The sequence below is a fragment of the Ovis canadensis genome, chromosome 14, assembly GCF_042477335.2.
Source record: "Ovis canadensis isolate MfBH-ARS-UI-01 breed Bighorn chromosome 14, ARS-UI_OviCan_v2, whole genome shotgun sequence".
NCBI classification, from domain to species: Eukaryota; Metazoa; Chordata; class Mammalia; order Artiodactyla; family Bovidae; genus Ovis; species Ovis canadensis.
Genome location: NC_091258.1, coordinates 75,441,632 through 75,459,517, shown reverse-complemented (window position 1 = coordinate 75,459,517; position 17,886 = coordinate 75,441,632). Strand labels below are relative to the sequence as shown.

At 44.1% G+C, this 17,886-nt stretch overlaps 1 protein-coding gene and 1 non-coding gene across 2 annotated transcripts; both read right to left on the bottom strand.

The window, feature by feature from the left end:
* Positions 1 to 164: 164 nt before the first annotated feature.
* Positions 165 to 15,957, bottom strand: DPRX (divergent-paired related homeobox). Its single transcript, XM_069552480.1, is given in 5 exon segments — positions 165 to 318; positions 320 to 487; positions 4,515 to 4,674; positions 13,866 to 13,875; positions 15,931 to 15,957. Coding segments are annotated over 5 exon segments (519 nt in total).
* LOC138419873 (U6 spliceosomal RNA) lies at positions 10,113 to 10,219 on the bottom strand. Its single transcript, XR_011249124.1, has one exon. It is a non-coding gene; the product is annotated as a U6 spliceosomal RNA (small nuclear RNA).
* Positions 15,958 to 17,886: the final 1,929 nt, after the last annotated feature.

Genomic DNA, 17,886 nt, shown 5'->3' with positions numbered 1-17,886 from the left:
GAGGTTATTGATACTTCTCCCAGCAATCTTGATTCCAGCTTGGAATGGGAATCATGACAAATCATAACATATGACTTTCTGGGCCTGGCTTCTCTCAGAGCTTTGTGTCGAAAAAAAAAAAAAAAAGAGCCCAAAGAATTAGAATTGAGGTTTGTAGAGACAGCTCAGGATTCTACAATGGGATAGAGGCAGTATATATTTGGGTCTTGGCAGCAGCCAACATGGACCATTTTGTGGCCCAGAGAATGGTCTGTGAGAGCCTTCAGGGCAGGCTGTATGGTGAGCTGGAAGGAAGGTATCAGAAGATCTGCACAAATAGGGATTCATGGGAGGCTCCAGAGAGAACCTTGGAGGTGCAGCCACATTCTCCTTGGCGGAGCCGATCTTGACCATGACCTCAGCGAATCGCTGTAGAATGTCTTGCTGTTCTGATGGGAAATCCTCATCTTTGGCTTTCTTGAATTTCACTCTACAATTCTTGAACCAATCATGAGGAGAGGATTTCAGAAGCATTTTTATTTTACTCAATCATTTAACTGATGTTTCTAGATGAGGACGGCTCTGGTTCCACATCTTGGCTTGTGGAACCCCTGCCAACCTATGGCCAGGAAGAAGCAGGAATGAGGCTGTGGGCACAGAAAGCGAGGCAGGGATCTGAGCCCCCAGAGCAAGATATTTGCTGCTGTTGTCCAGCCCCTAAGTCATGTCGCACTCTTTGGACCCCATGGATTGCAGCACCAGGCTCCCCTGTCCTGCACTATCTCCTGGAGTTTGCTCAAACTCATGTCCATTCAGTCTGTGATGTCATCCAACCATCTCTGTCACCCCCTTCTCCTCTTGTCCTCAATCTTTCCCAGCATCAGGGTCTTTTCCAATGCGTCTACTCTTTGCATCAGGTGGCTAAAGTATTGGAGCTTCCGTTCCAGCATCAGTCCTGATGAATATTCAGGGTTGATTTCCTTTAAGACTGACTGGTTTGATCTCTTTGCTGTCAAAGGAACTCTCAAGAGTCTTCTCCAGCACACAATTCAAAAGCATCCGTTCTTAGGTGCTCAGCCTTATTTATGGCCCAGTTCTCTGATCACTACATGATTTCTGGAAAAACTATAGCTTAAACTATAAGGTAAGGCAAGGTATGGGAAAGCAAAGTGGTCAGCACTAGGGGGTGCCATAGCACGGATATCTGTACACAGTCCGCTGCTGGGCCAAATCTGACCATCACTTATTTTTGTTTCTTTGGTTTGTTTTGTTTTAAATTGCCTGGGAAAATTGTACTTGAAAATGTAAAGTTGAAAAAAAAAACATGTAAACTTAAAAGTTATATTCTAAAACAAAAGGATTTGAGTCAGATCATGAAGGACCTTAAAGGCTAAGTGACAAACAAATTTTTTACAAAGACGTTTTGATGTGGACCATATTTAAAGTCTTCATTGAATTTGTTACAATATTTTTTCTATTTTCTTTTTCTTTTTTTCTTCTTCTCTTTTATGTTTTGGTTTTTGGCCCCAAGGCCTGTGGGATATTAGGCTCCTGACCAGATTGAACCTGCACCCTCTGCATTGGAAGGTGAAGTCTTAAGCACTGGACCATCAAGGAAATCCCTTTTTAAAATATATGTATATATTTTTGGCTGCACCGCTCAGCCTGCAGGATCTTAGTTCCCTGACCAGGGGTGGAATTCATTCCCCCTGCAATGGAAAGTAGAGTCTTAGCCACCAGACTGTCCCTAAACAAATTTTCTTTCTCCAAAACAAACTTTTTAAGCAAAAACATTGATAACTGATCTGACGGCATGTTCCAAGGTTGACTGGAGATGAACTGATGGTAAGGAGTGCTTTGCAGAGGCCACTAAGTTAGATAAGAAAAGTGTTTACACAATCTAGGACAAAGCATTGACCTTGAAATAAAGACAAGGGGCAGAATTCAGGATATACTGCTAAAGAGATTGTGAAAAGAGTATTGGTGAAGGGTAGGGAATATGTGAACTGTGAACTTCCTGATGTTCCAGCTGGTTTTAGAAAAGGCAGAGGAACCAGAGATCAAATTGCCAACATCCGCTGGATCATGGAAAAAGCAAGAGAGTTCCAGAAAAACATCTATTTCTGCTTTATTGACTATGCCAAAGCCTTTGACTATGTGGATCACAACAAACTGTGGAAAATTCTGAAAGAGATGGGAATACCAGACCACCTGACCTGTCTCTTGAGAAACCTGTATGCAGGTCAGGAAGCTACAGTTAGTAGTGAACATGGAACAACAGACTGGTTCCAAATAGGAAAAGGAGTACGTCAAGGATGGACGTCAAGGCTGTATATTGTCACCCTGCTTATTTCACTTCTATGCAGAGTACATCATGAGAAATGCTGGACTGGAAGAAACGCAAGCTGGAATCAAGATTGCTGGGAGAAATATCAATAACCTCAGATATGCAGATGACACCACCCTTATGGCAGAAAGTGAAGAGGAACTAAAAGCCTCTTGATGAAAGTGAAAGAGGAGAGTGAAAAAGTTGGCTTAAAGCTCAACATTCAGAAAACGAAGATCATGGCATCCGGTCCCATCACTTCATGGGAAATAGATGGGAAAACAGTAGAAACAGTGTCAGACTTTATTTTTTGGGGGGCTCCAAAATCACTGCAGGTGGTGACTGCAGCCATGAAATTAAAAGACGCTTAGTCCTTGGAAGAAAACTTATGACCAACCTAGACAGCATATTCAAAAGCAGAGACATTACTTTGCCGACTAAGGTCCGTCTAGTCAAGGCTATGGTTTTTCCAGTGGTCATCTATGGATGTGAGAGTTGGACTGTGAAGAAAGCTGAGCGCTGAAGAATTGATGCTTTTGAACTGTGGTGTTGGAGAAGACTCTTGAGAGTCCCTTGGACTGCAAGGAGATCCAACCAGTCCATTCTGAAGGAAATCAGCCCTGAGATTTCTTTAGAAGGAATGATGCTAAAGCTGAAACTCCAATACTTTGGCCACCTCATGCAGAGTTGACTCACTGGAAAAGACTCTGATGCTGGGAGGGATTGGGGGCAGGAGGAGAAGGGGACGACAGAGGATGAGATGGCTGGATGGCATCACCGACTTGATGAACATGAGTTTGAGTGAACTCTGGGAGATGGTGATGGACACGGAGGCCTGGCGTGCTGTGATTCACGGGGTCGCAGAATGGGACACAATTGGGCGACTGAGCTGAGCTGAGGGAGAAAACATGGCTTCCTTGGTGGCTCAGTGGTAAAGAACCTGCCTGCCAATGCAGGAGATGTGGGTTTGATCCCTGATTTCAGAAGATCCCCTGTAGGAGGGCATGACAACCCACTCCAGTATTCTTGCCTGGAGAATCCCAGGAACAGAGGAGTCTGGAGGGCTATAGTGAAAGTGTTTCCAGGCAAGAGTGCTGGAGTGGATTGACATTTCCTTCTCAAGGGGATCTTCTTGACCCAGAAATTGAACCCGGGTCTCCCGCATTGCAGGCAGACACTTTACTGTCTAGCCACCAGGGAATCCCTGGAGAGCTATAGTCATTCGGACATGACTGAACGACCTAACAATAAATGGCAATGGTAGAAGCACTGCAGCTGGAATTTGGAGACATAAAGAGAGCGATTAAAGATAAGCCACTTAACGGTAATTGTGTGATCCACTATCTGTTTCAGTATGGCCCACGAGTTAAGAGGTCTTACATTTTGAAATGGTTGGGAGGAAAAAAAAAAAAAAAAACCAGCACCAGAAGAATAATTTGTGACATGTGAATAAGATATAACTTCTAATATGTGTCCATGAAGTCATATGGAACACAAAATATCCATGGAATTCTCCAGGCAAGAATGCTGGAGTGGTTGCCATTTCCTTCCCTAAAGGATCTTCCTTACCCAGGAATCATATGCGTGTCTTCTGCATTGTAGGCAGATTCTTTGCCTTCTGAGTCACCAGGGAAGCCCATATGAGAACACAGACACATCTATTTGTTTTCACAACCTTGATGGCTGCTCCTATGCTGCTATCAAGGCAGAATTTAACAGCTGTGGCAAAGATTGTATGGCTCGCAAGTGTTTACTATCTGGTCCTTTACGCAAAAATTTTGCCCATCTTGCTCTAGGGGTTAAAGGAGAGAGGGTAATAGGGTATGGGTAGTGGTCTGGGTCTTCAGAGTCTTGGGGATTGCAGTGGTATCAAGCCTCAGGAATTATCCTAGAAATCAGCCCTGGTTATTCATTGGAAGGACTGATGCTGAAGCTGAAGCTCCAATACTTTGGCCACTGGATGCAACAAGTCATTGAGAAACACTCTGATGCTGGGAAAGATTGAAGGCAGGAGGAGAAGGGGGCTGAGGAGGATGAGATGGTTAGATAGCATCACTGACTCAATGAGGATGAATTGAGCAAACTCTGGGAAATGGTGAAGGACAGGGGAGCCTGGAAGGCTGCAGTCCACAGGGTTGCAACATGACTTGGCAACTGAAGAAGAAGAACAACAAATGAGGTGGCCTAGTGAGATGGGGCTTGTTTTCTGACCTGCAGGACTGTTAGGTGGAGCTCCATTTTTGAGGCCATTTCTCTCTGGAGGCCAAGGGTGGGGTATGGGTTTTTTTTATTTTTAAGAAAATTTAAATATGCCAACTGTTTCTCCGTGAATATGGTTCATTTCCTTTTTGAGTGCTTGCGATACTTTCCTAGGAAGGAGAGAAAGGCAGGAATGAGATGCTAAATTCAGTTTCATTTTCAAAAGCCTGAATTTCCCCCTTCCTCTCTCCAGAGGTCAAGCTTGCCTCTCCAGTGACTGAAATGCCCAGATATTCATACACAATGTGGATGATGTTGGCTAAAAAAAAAAAAAAAAAAAGATGTACAACTTGAGAGTTGTGAGTTAAGTTTTACTTGGGGCAAAGTGAGGACTGCAGCCTGGGAGACAGCATCTCAGATAGCTCTGAGAGACTGCTCCAAAGCAGCAATGGGGGAAAGTCAATATATAAGGGTTTGGTGAAGGGGGAGTTCAATGCCATGAAGCACTCATTTCACACAAGGATTTTGTTAGTCATGGAGATCTGATGTCACCATGAAGGGATTTAGTGCTTCCTTAGATACGAGGAGATGCAAGGATTGAGATCATAAAGTAAGTGTGAGTAGTTCAATTGTGCCCAACTCTTTGGGACCCCATGGACTGCAGCCCACCAGGCTCCTCTATCCATGAGATTTTCCAGACAAGGGAAGACCTTGAGATCAAAAATCTGTTCCTAAAAACATCTAACTATCTAAAGACCTGTCCCACCAGATTCCCTGGAGAACAGAGTGCTTCACTCCACCCTGAACTCCCTCAGGGACTGTTTAAGGTCAACAGCTATAGCAGCATTGGGTTCAATCTCTGAAGAGGCAGATGACAAATGTCTTTTTTGTTCAGTCATTGGCAATGCTCTTGGTAAGTGCCAATTTGTAGTTGACAATGGCTTTCCTACTAAAGCCTTTCTCTAAAGCCTCATCTTTTGTCACTGTTGCTATCTAAATACCCACCACAGGAAAAGTGAAAGTGAAAGTCACTCAGTCATGTCTGACTCTTTGCAGACCCATGGACTATACAGCCCATGGAATTCTCTAGGCCAGAATATTGGAGTAGCCTTTCCCCTCCAGGCAGATTCTTTACCCAACTGAGCCTCAAGGTAAGCCCCACCACAGGAAAGGGTCACTTAAATATAGATTCCTGAATCCCAAGTTTGGATTCTTTTTTTTTTTTTTTTTTTGCGAGTAGGGAATACGAACAACTCAATCCAATGTACGTGATTTTATCCTTGTCCTTCATCCCATTTTTACTAATAACTTTTCTCAAATTCAGGTAATCTTTTCGGAACACCAGCCATGAAATGGGAAAACAAGATCACTGCTCTCCTAAACCCATAGAATGAACCCTATAGATTTTGGATGATTGTGACCTATTGATATAGGTTCATCAACAGTAATTCCAGTGTTCATGTATGGATGTGAGAGTTGGGCTGTGAAGAAGCCTGAGGGCCGAAGAATTGATGCTTTTGAACTGTGGTGTTGGAGAAGACTCTTGAGAGTCCCTTGGACTGCAAGGAGATCCAACCAGTCCATCCTAAAGGAGATCAGCCCTGGGTGTTCATTGGAAGGACCAAAGCTGAAGCTGAAACTCCAATACTTTGGCCACCTCATGCGAAGAGTTGACTCACTGGAAAAACCCTGATGTTGGGAGGGATTGGGGGAAGGAGGAGAAGGGGATGACAGAGGATGAGATAGCTGGATGGCATCACTGACTAGACGGACATGAGCTTGAGTGAACTCCGGAAGTTGGCGATGGACAGGGAGGCCTGGCGTGTTGTGATTCATGAGGTCGCAAAGAGCTGGACATGACTGAGTGACTGAACTGAACTGAATATATGTACCACTCAGTGTGGGATGTTGCTTCAGGGAGGAGCAATGCCTGTGTGGGGACAGGAGGTTTGAGGGAGATTTCTGTCCTTCTGTTCAATTTTTCTGTGAAGCTAAACCTACTCTAATAAAAGTCTAATAATAATAATACTGTTTTCATGGACATTACACTTCAGCGGAGCCACACATACACAGAGTATTAAAATATACACTATATTAGGGACTGACCCTGATGGTTCAGTGTTAAGACTCCACACTTCCAATGCAGGGGCCACAGGTTTGATGCCTTGTTGGGGAACTAAGATCTCACATGCCACATGGTACAACCAATAAAATAAAATAGTTAAAATATATATACACACTGTGTTAAATACTGCTAACGTGACCAAGGAAGGCTCTATGGGGCTTGCCTGAGGAGACTCTCCCCCATATCCTCTCCTTTGGCTCGTCTCTGAAGCACCAAGATAATAATATCTTATGCACATTTCCTGAGTTGTTGTACAGAAGCTAGAAACCCCTCCCCTCAAATGGAAGATTTTTAACTATTTGATGACCATGGGCCCGTAGCCCCCAGACCTACTGGTGCCTAAGGATGGATACTGTTAATCCCTGTGACATCACTCTGTTGTTTAGTCACTAAGTCAGGTCCAACTCTTTTCAATCCCATGGACTGCAGCCTGCCGGGCTCCTCTATTCAGGAGATTTCCCAGGCAAGAATACTGGAGCAGGTTGCCATTTCCTTCTTCAGGGTATCTTTCCGACCCAGGGATCAAGCCCTCATCTGCTATATTGTCAAGTGGACTCTTTACTGCTGAGTAAGTGGATTCTTTACCGCTGAGCCACCTAGGAAGCCCTGTTACCCTACCATTAACCAGAGAATTGTACATAAGCTAACCTGGAAGTCTTCTCTCTCATCTTGTCTTTAAAAAGGCTTTGCTGGAACTTCCCTGGTAATCCAGTGGTTAAGAATCTGCTTTGCAATGCAGGGGACATGGGTTTGGTCACTGGTCGGTGAACTAAGATTGTTGCAAGGAAGAGTCAATTCTGACTCCATGTTGGAACTGTCTCTTTGACTTGCTTTTTATTGCTGTTGTTATTATGCATGCGTGCTAAGTCTCTACAGTCGTGTCGGACTCTTTGTGACCCCATGGACTGGTGTAGCCTGCCAAGCTCTTCTGTCCGTGGGGATTCTCCAGGCAAGAATGCTAGATAAAGTTGCCATGTCCTCCTCTGTATAATCATAGGGGATCTGATTTAGGTCATACCTGAATGGTCTAGCAGTTTTCCCTACTTTCTTCAATTTAAGTCTGAATTTGGTAATAAGGAGTTCATGATCTGAGTCACAGTCAGATGTTTCTGTTGACTATATAGAACTTCTCCATCTTTGGCTGCAAAGAATATAATCAACCTGATTTTGGTGTTGACCATCTGGTGATGTCCATGTATAGAGTCTTCTCTTGTGTTGTTGGAAGAGGGTGTTTACTATGACCAGTGCATTTTCTTGGCAAAACTCTCTTACTCTTTGCCCTGCTTCATTCCACATTCCAAGGCCAAATTTGCCTGTTATTCCAGGTGTTTTTTGACTTCCTACTTCTGCATTCCAGTCCCCTATAATGAAAAGGACATCTTTTTTGGGTGTTAGTTCTAAAAGGTCTTGTAGGTCTTCATAGAGCGGTTCAACATCAGCTTCTTCAGCATTACTGGTTGGGGCATAGACTTGGATTAGTGTGATATGGAATGGTTTGCCTTGGAAACGAACAGAGATCATTCTGTCATTTTTGAGATTACATCCAAGTACTGCATTTCGGACTCTTTTGCTGACCATGATAGCTACTCCATTTCTTCTGAGGGATTCCTGCCCGCAGTAGTAGATATAATGGTTATCTGAGTTCAATTCACCCATTCCAGTCCATTTTAGTTCTCTGATTCCTAGAATGTTGATGTTCACTCTTGCCATCTCCTGTTTGACCACTTCCAATTTGCCTTGATTTATGGACCTGACATTCCAGATTCCTATGCAGTATTGCTTTTACAGCATAGGACCTTGCTTCTATCACCAGTCACACCCACAGCTGGTATTGTTTTGCTTTGGCTTTATCCCTTCATTCTTTCTGGAGTTATTTCTCCACTGATCTCCACTAGCATATTGGGCACCTACTGACCTGAGTACGTCAAGGCTGGATATTGTCACCCTGCTTGTTTAACTTATATGCAGAGTACATCATGAGAAATGCTGGACTGGAAGAAACACAAGCTGGAATCAAGATTGCCAGGAGAAATATCAGTAACCTCAGATATGCAGATGACACCAGCCTTATGGCAGAAAGTGAAGAGGAGCTAAAAAGCCTCTTGATGAAAGTGAAAGAGGAGAGTGAAAAAGTTGGCTTAAAGCTCAACATTCAGAAAACGAAGATCACGGCGTCCAGTCCCATCACTTCATGGGAAATAGATGGGGAAACAGTGGAAACAGTGTCAGACTTTATTTTTATTTATTTATTTATTTAAGTTAATAAAAAAACAAATTTTTATTCACAGTCTGGGGGCTGGAGGTTTGAGATCAGGATGCCAGCATAGTTGGGTGAGGACCCCTTTTTGGGTCACAGACCTCTTGTAGTGTCCCTACATGACAGAAAGGGTGAGGGATCTCTGTGGGGTCTTTTATTTATATATTTTTTAGTTTATTTAAATTTTTATTTTTACTTTAGTTTACAATACTGTATTGGTTTTGCCATACATTGACATGAATCCACCACAGGTGTACATGCTTTCCCAAACATGAACCCCCCTCCCACCTCCCTCCCCATAACATCTCTCTGGGTCATCCCCGTGCATCAGCCCCAAGCATCCTGTATCCTGCATCGGACATAGACTGGCGATTCGTTTCTTACATGATAGTATACATGTTCCAATGCCATTCTCCCAAATCATCCCACCCTCTCCCTCTCCCTCAGAGTCCAAAAGTCTGCTCTACACATCCGTGTCTCTTTTGCTGTCTCACATACAGGGTCATCATTGCCATCTTTCTAAATTCCATATATATGTGTTAGTATACTGTATTGGTGTTTTTCTTTCTGGCTTACTTCACTCTGTATAATCGGCTCCAGTTTCATCCATCTCATCAGAACTGATTCAAATGTATTCCTTTTAATGGCTGAGTAACACTCCATTGTGTATATGTACCACAGCTTTCTTATCCATTCATCTGCTGATGGACATCTAGGTTATTTCCATGTCCTGGCTATTATAAACAGTGCTGCGATGAACATTGGGGTACATGTGTCTCTTTCAATTCTGGTTTCCTCGGTGTGTATGCCCAGCAGTGGGATTGCTGGGTCATAAGGCAGTTCGATTTGCAGTTTTTTAAGGAATCTCCACACTGTTCTCCATAGTGGCTGTACTCGTTTGCATTCCCACCAACAGTGTAGGAGGGTTCCCTTTTCTCCACACCCTCTCCAGCATTTATTGCTTGCAGACTTTTGGATCGCAGACATTCTGACTGGTGTGAAGTGGTACCTCCTTGTGGTTTTGATTTCCATTTCTCTCTCTAATAATGAGTGATGTTGAGCATCTTTTCATGTGTTTGTTAGCCATCCATATGTCTTCTTTGGAGAAATGTCTATTTAGTTCTTTGGCCCATTTTTTGATTGGGTCATTTATTTTTCTGGAATTGAGCTGCATAAATTGCTTGTATATTTTTGAGATTAGTTGTCTGTCAGTTGCTTCATTTGCTAAAAATATGGAACACTTCATGAATTTGCATGTCATCCTTGCGCAGGTGCCATGCTAATCTTCTCTGTATCGTTCCAATTTTAGTATATGTGCTGCCGAAGCGAGCACCAGACTTTATTTTTTGGGGCTCCAATATCACTGCAGATGGTGATTGCAGCCATGAAATTAAAAGACGCTTACTCCTTGGAAGAAAAGTTATGACCAACCTAGATAGCATATTCAAAAGCAGAGACATTACTTTGCCAACTAAGCTCCATCTAGTCAAGGCTATGGTTTTTCCTGTGGTCATCTATGGATGTGAGAGTTGGACTGTGAAGAAGACTGAGCGCAGAAGAATTGATGCTTCTGAACTGTGGTGTTGGAGAAGACTCTTGAGAGTCCCTTGGAATGCAAGGACATCCAACCAGTCCATTCTGAAGAAAATCAACCTTGGGATTTCTTTGGAAGGAATGATGCTAAAGCTGAAACTCCAGTACTTTGGCCACCTCATGAGAAGAGTTGCCTCATTGGAAAAGACTCTGATGCTGGGAGGGATTTGGGGCAGGAGGAGAAGGAGGTGACCGAGGATGAGATGGCTGGATGGCATCACAGACTCGATGGACATGAGTCTGAGTGAACTCCAGGAGATGGTGATGAAGGGATTCATGGGGTCGCAAAGAGTCAGACATGACTGAGCGATTGAACTGAACTGAACTGACCTGGAGAGTTCCTCTTTCAGTATCCTATCATTTTGCTTTTCCATACTGTTCATGGGGTTCTCAAGGCAAGAATACTGAAGTGGTTTGCCATTCCCTTCTCCAGTGGACCACATTCTGTCAGACCTCTCCACCATGACCCACCTGTCTTGGGTTGCCCCACGGGCATGGCTTAGTTTCATTGAGTTAGACAAGGCTGTGGTCCTAGTGTGATTAGATTGACTAGTTTTCCGTGATTATGGTTTCTGCGTGTCTGCCATCTGATGCCCTCTTGCAACACCTACCATTTTATTGAGTTTCTCTTACCTTGGGCGTGGGGTATCACTTCACAGCTGCTCCAGCAAAGCGCAGCTGCTGCTCCTTACCTTGGACGAAGGGTATCTCCTCACCACCGCCCTTCCTGACCTTCAAAGTGGGATAGCTCCTCTAGACCCTCCTGCGTGCGTGCAGCCACTGCTCCTTAGATGTAGGGTGGCTCCTCCCAGCCACTGCCCCTGACATTGGATACCCCTGACCTCGGACCAAATTCAGACTTAAATTGAAGAAAGTAGGGAAAACCGCTAGACCATTCAGGTATGATCTAAATCAAATCCCTTATGATTATACAATGGAAGTGAGGAATAGATTTAAGGGCCTAGATCTGATAGATAGAGTGCCTGATGAACTATGGAGGGAGGTTCGTGACATGGTAAAGGAGACAGGGAGCAAGAAAATCCCCATGGAAAAGAAATGCAAAAAAGCAAAATGGCTGTCTGAGGAGGCCTTACAAATAGCTGTGAAAAGAAGAGAGGTGAAAAACAAAGGAGAAAAGGAAAGATATAAGCATCTGAATGCAGAGTTCCAAAGAATAGCATGGAGAAATAAGAAAGCCTTCTTCAGCGATCAATGCAAAGAAACAGAGGAAAACAACAGATTGGGAAAGACCAGAGATCTCTTCAAGAAAATTAGAGATATCAAGGGCACATTTCATGCAAAGATGGGCTCGATAAAGGACAGAAATGGTCTGGACTTAACAGAAGCAGAAGATATTAAGAAGAGATGGCAAGAATACACAGAAGAACTCTACAAAAAAGATCTTTATGACCCAGATAATCACGATGGTGTGATCATTCATCTAGAGCCAAATATCCTTGGAATGTGAAGTGTGTGGGCCTTAGAAATCATCACTACGAACAAAGCTAGTGGAGGTGATGGAATTCCAGTTGAGCTATTTCAAATCCTGAAAGATGATGCTCTGAGAGTGCTGCACTCAATATGCCAGCAAATTTGGAAAACTCAGCAGTGGCCACAGGACTGGAAAAGGTCAGTTTTCATTTCAATCCCAAAGAAAGGCAATGCCAAAGAATGCTCAAACTACCGCACAATTGCACTCATCTCACATGCTAGTAAAGTAATGTTCAAAATTCTCCAAGCCAGGCTTCAGCAATACGTGAACTGTGAATTTCCTGATGTTCAAACTGGCTTTAGAAAAGGCAAAGAAACCAGAGATCAAATTGCCAACATCTCCTGGATCATGGAAAAAGCAAGAGAGTTCCAGAAAAACATCTATTTCTGCTTTATTGACTATGCCAAAGCCTTTGACTGTGTGGATCACAAGAAACTATGGAAAATTCTGAAAGAGATGGGAATACCAGACCACCTGACCTGCCTCTTGAGAAATCTGTATGCAGGTCAGGAAGCAACAGTTAGAACTCAACATGGAACAACAGACTGGTTCCAAATAGGAAAAGGAGTATGTCAAGGCTGTATATTGTCACCCTGCTTATTTAACTTCTATGCAGAGTACATCATGAGAAATGTTGGACTGGAAGAAACACAAGCTGGAATCAAGATTGCCAGGAGAAATATCAGTAACCTCAGATATGCAGATGGCACCACCCTTATGGCAGAAAGTGAAGAGGAACTAAAAAGCCTCTTGATGAAATTGAAAGAGGAGAGTGAAAAAGTTGGCCGAAAGCTCAACGTTCAGAAAACTAAGATCATGGCATCCGGTCCCATCACTTCATGGGAAATAGATGGGGAAACAGTGGAAACAGTGTCAGACTTTATTTTGGGGGGCTCCAAAATCACTGCAGATGGTGATTGCAGCCATGCAATTAAAAGATGCTTACTCCTTGGAAGAAAAGTTATGACCAATCTAGATAGCATATTCAAAAGCAGAGACATTACTTTGCTGACTAAGGTCCGTCTAGTCAAGGCTATGGTTTTTCCAGTAGTTATGTATGGATGCAAGAGTTGGACTGTGAAGAAGGCTGAGCACCAAAGAATTGATGCTTTTGAAGTGTGGTGTTGGAGAAGACTCTTGAGAGTCCCTTGGACTGCAAGGACATCCAACCAGTCCATTCTGAAGGAGATCAGCCCTGGGATTTCTTTGGAAGGAATGATGCTAAAGCTGAAATCCAGTACTTTGGCCACCTCATGCGAAGAGTTGAGTCATTGGAAAAGACTCTGATGCTGGGAGGGATCGGGGGCAGTAGGAGAAGGGGATGACAGAGGATGAGATGGCTGGATGGCATCAGTGACTCGATGGACGTGAGTCTGAGTGAACTCTGGGAGTTGGTGATGGACAGGGAGGCCTGGCGTGCTACGATTCATGGGGTTGCAAAGAATCGGACACGACTGAGTGACTGAACTGAACTGTCCTCCTCTAGGGAATATTCCTGACCCAAGGATCAAACAGGAGTCTCTTGTGTCTCCTGCATTGGCAGGCAGGTTGTTTACTGCTAGAACCAGCTATCAGTCAGTCAGTGAAGTCACTCAGTCGTGTCCGACTCTTTGCGACCCCATGGACTGTAGCCTACCAGGCTCCTCTGTTCGTGGGATTTTCCAGGCAAGAGTGCTGGAGTGGATTGCCATTTCCTTCTCCAGGGGATCTCCCAACACAGGAATCGAACCCGGGTCTCCCGCATTGCAGGCAGACACTTTACCATCTGAGCCACCAAGGAAGAACCAGCTGTAATCATACATAATGGCCAGCCTCAGAGAACCCTGCCCTTCAACCTGACTGTTAGACTAAAGTCCTTTGTTCAGCTCACAGAGAGATGATCTGACCAGCCCACCTGTGAATGCCTGCAGGAGATTACCACTGAAGGCCGGTTGTCCTGGAGATGTTTTGCAAGATTATGGCCCTTTTTACTTTCATTTCTCACTGTCTCTGTCTCTCCCTCTACATTCTCCATTTTTTTTTTAACCTTACTTCCTCACCTTCCCCTATCTCTGTTCTATAAAACAATCTGGCATCCAGACCCCAATAAGATGGTTATTTTGAGTCATTAGTCTGCCATCTTCTCCGTCAACTGGCTTTGCTAAGGAAGTCTCTTCCTTGCCTCAGCACCTCGTTTCAGATTTATTTGCCTGTCGTGCAGCAGAGCAGAGTGAGCTTGGACTCTGTAATAAGTCCAATACTTTCAGAGCAGCTAAGCTCTTGTGTTGTTACAGAAGCCTGAACACTGTGTCTAAAGATACCACATGATGCAATGAAGATCTTGAGTGCTACAACTAAGACCTTGTGCAGCCAAATAAATAAATAAAAATAAAATTTAAATCTATTAGAGGGCATTGTTGGGGAATATCTTTATGACCTCTGAGTAGGGATGGACTTGAAATTAGATATAAAATGAGAAAACCATTAAAGAAAAAAGATGGAAACATTTGACTATACTATAATTAAATGTCATTCAAAGATTTTTAAGGGTGTGGAAAAAATCAATTAAAGGGATTAAAAAAAAACCCTTAATATGCATAGACTTTACTGTAAACAATGGCTATCTGGCTTGGTTATCTGTAAAACCAGACCTCTAACCATTACCACTTTAAAAGATTTGAGTGGCTGAATCAGATCACACCTGAAGTGTAGCAGAAGCCCTGAAATCTACTCAATGCTCAGTAAAATGAGCTTTCCAAATTTCCAGAAGTCTCAACCAGATTTCTTAAGAGAAAGTGAAGTGAAGTTGCTCAGTCGTGTCCGACTCTTTGCGACCCCATGGACTGTAGCGCACCAGGCTCCTCCATCCATGGAATTTTTCAGGCAAGGATACTGGAGTGGGTTGCCATTTCGTTCTCCAAACCAGATTTCTTGGTAGAGCCTATATACTGTGACAAAATCATCCTCTTAAGGGTTTCCCTGGTGGCTCAGACGGTAAAGCATCTGCCTGCAATGCGGGAGACCCGGGTTCAATTCCTGGGTTGGGAAGATCCCCTGGAGAAGGAAATGGCAATCCACTCCAGCACTGTTGCCTGGAAAATCCCATGGACGGAGGAGCCTGATAGGCTACAGTCCATGGGGTCACAAAGAGTCAGACACGACTCAGCGACTTCACTTAAGGGTTTCCCGGGTGGCTAAGAGGTTAAAGCATCTGCCTGCATCTGCCCGCAATGCGGGAAAGCTGGGTTCAATCCCTGGATTGGGAAGATGCCCTGGAGAAGGAAATGGCAACCCACTCCAGTATTCTTGCCTGGAGAATCCCATGGATGGAGGAGCCTGGTGGGCTATAGTCCACTAGGCTGCAAAGAGTGGGACACCACTGAGCTACTTCACTTTCACTTTCAAGAGGGATCAGAGTGCCCATTTCTCAAGGATCAGAGGAATTATGAGTTAACAAAGGGAAGGTCTGGAATTCAGACTAAGACTTGGCATTGCCTCTGACTGGGTTTGCCCTCAGATGACAACTACTAAGCCGTCTCCACCAGCCTTGTCAATTGTGTTCAACTTCTTCACATACCTTTCCTTCAGCTCTCTCTCCTCTGACTTACCTTTAAAAAAATAATAATTTCATTTATTTATTTGCTTTTTTTTGGCTATGCAGTGTCTTCCTTGCTTCACAGGCTTTTCTCTAGTTGCAGCGAGCAGGGGCTACCTTTTGTTGCAATGCGTGGGCATCTCCTTTCAAGGGCTTGTCTTATTGCAGAGCACGGGCTCCAGGGCATGCGAGCTTCTATAGTTGCAGCATGTGGGTTCAGTAGTTGCAGCTCATGGGGTTTAGAGCACAGGCTCAGCAGTGGTGGCACATGGGCTCAGCTGCTCTGCAGCATGTGGAATCTTCTTAGACCAGGGATTGAACTCATGTCTCCTACACTGGCAGGTGGATTCTTCGCCACAGACCCACCAGGGAGGCCCTGACTTACCTTCTGAAGTGTCGTCTGCATCGACATCCTGTTATCCAAATGTGCTTCTATGTTTCTAGTGCTTCTAGTAATAAGAAATGGCAAAATTCACATCAAGACTTAAATACCTCCCTTGACAGCCATACCCCAGTCCCGCCCACTCCATGTCTCCCATCCTCATCTACTAATCTGATCCCTGGTCTTCTGGAGCCTGTAGATCTCTCCCATTTCTGTCATTAATCTGATATTTGTTAAGCACAGATTTGAAATGGAGCAGGACCCTATGGTCCTCCCCGCTCCAACCTCATCCTCCACCTGTCTGTTGTCTGTGGGGAAACTTCAGCCAAGGAATAAGTTTAGTCAGAGAAGTGAGAAGACGCAGACACAAAGGAAGAGTCAAAGGAGACCAGATGATGCCAGTTTAGTCATTAGGCAAAGTCAAGAACCTTCAGATCCTTCTCCAGGTCTATAGACGGGATTCTGAGCCATATCCTATGAGCTGTCCCGTAGAGACTGAAACCCCCACCAGGTGAAAGAAGTTAAGGACCGGATGACCAGACTGCAGCCATGGCAACAGCTGCCACAGTTCTGAGAATTGGCCCTAAGGATATGGGAACCATCCAATCCTGGAGCTGAAGATAAGCAGCACTGAAAACAATCGAGATGATGCTGATCTGACCACTGATGACCAATTAATTTCAAGATGACTGTCAGAGCTGACTGTGCTGTTTCTTCATGACGCCCCTCTCCCCCCATCTAAAAAAGCTCTTGCCCACTGGTTTTCAGTGGGGTGGGGATAGTTGGACTTTGGGCAGGATTCCACATCCCACCCTCTCCACCTCATTGCCAACATCTAAAATAAAGCAAACTTTTCTTTCCACCAACCTGGCTTCTTTATTGATATTTGAGCAGTGGGTATCTGGAAAACAATTTTCATTACAGACTGATTTTACTTTTCAAAGTGAAACCCACAAACCAACCTCATGGCATCACCCGGGAGCTTGTTAAAATGCAGAATCTCTGCCTATTGTTCAAAGGGTACAAATTTCCAGCTATGGGATTAATGAGTTCTAGGGATTTAATGGGAGAAGGCAATGGCAACCCACTCCAGTACTCTTGCCTGGGAAATCCCATGGATGGAGGAGCCTGGTAGGCTACAGTCCATGGGGTCTCGAAGAGTTGGACAGGACTGAGCAACTTCACTTTCACTTTTCACTTTCATGCACTGGAGAAGGAAATGGCAACCCACTCCAGTATGGTTGCCTGGAGAACCCCAGGGACGGGAGCCTGGTGGGCCGCTGGTCTATGGGGTCGCACAGAGTCGAACATGACTGATGTGACTTAGCAGCAGCAGCAGGGATTTAATGTACAGCATGATTATTATAGCTGATGATCCTGTATTGTGCACTTGAAAGTTGCTAAGGCAACACATCCTAAATGTTCTCACTACAAAAAAAAAAAAAAAAAATTAAGTACGGGATGTAGGTGCTAGCTAATGCTGTGGTGGTAATCTTTCTACAACACATAAATTTATTGAATCAACATATTGTCTTCCATGAAACTGGTCCCTGGGGGCAAAAATGTTGGAGACTGCTGATCTAATGGGTAGAAGTCAAGGATGCTCTAAATATTCTACAATGCACATTACAGTGCTCATAACAAAGAACCATCAGTCTCCAAACATCAATAGTAGCAAGGTTAAGAAGCCCTGCCTTATGGAGGCTCTCTCTACACTTATCTTGTTGACTTCTCCCTATAGATTGAAGGCTAAAATGTCCTTCTTCCAGATAGTTGCATGACTTCTTCTGTCATTTCATCTAAATCTCTGCTAAGATATCATTTCCCCAAAACAAAAATACCCACTGAAACCCACCCCCAAACCCCTAAGCAAAAACAAATACTGTCCTAAGCATATTAACTTAAAAAGCACCCACCAGGACTTCCCTGGTGGCTCAGTGGTTAAGAATCCATCTGCCA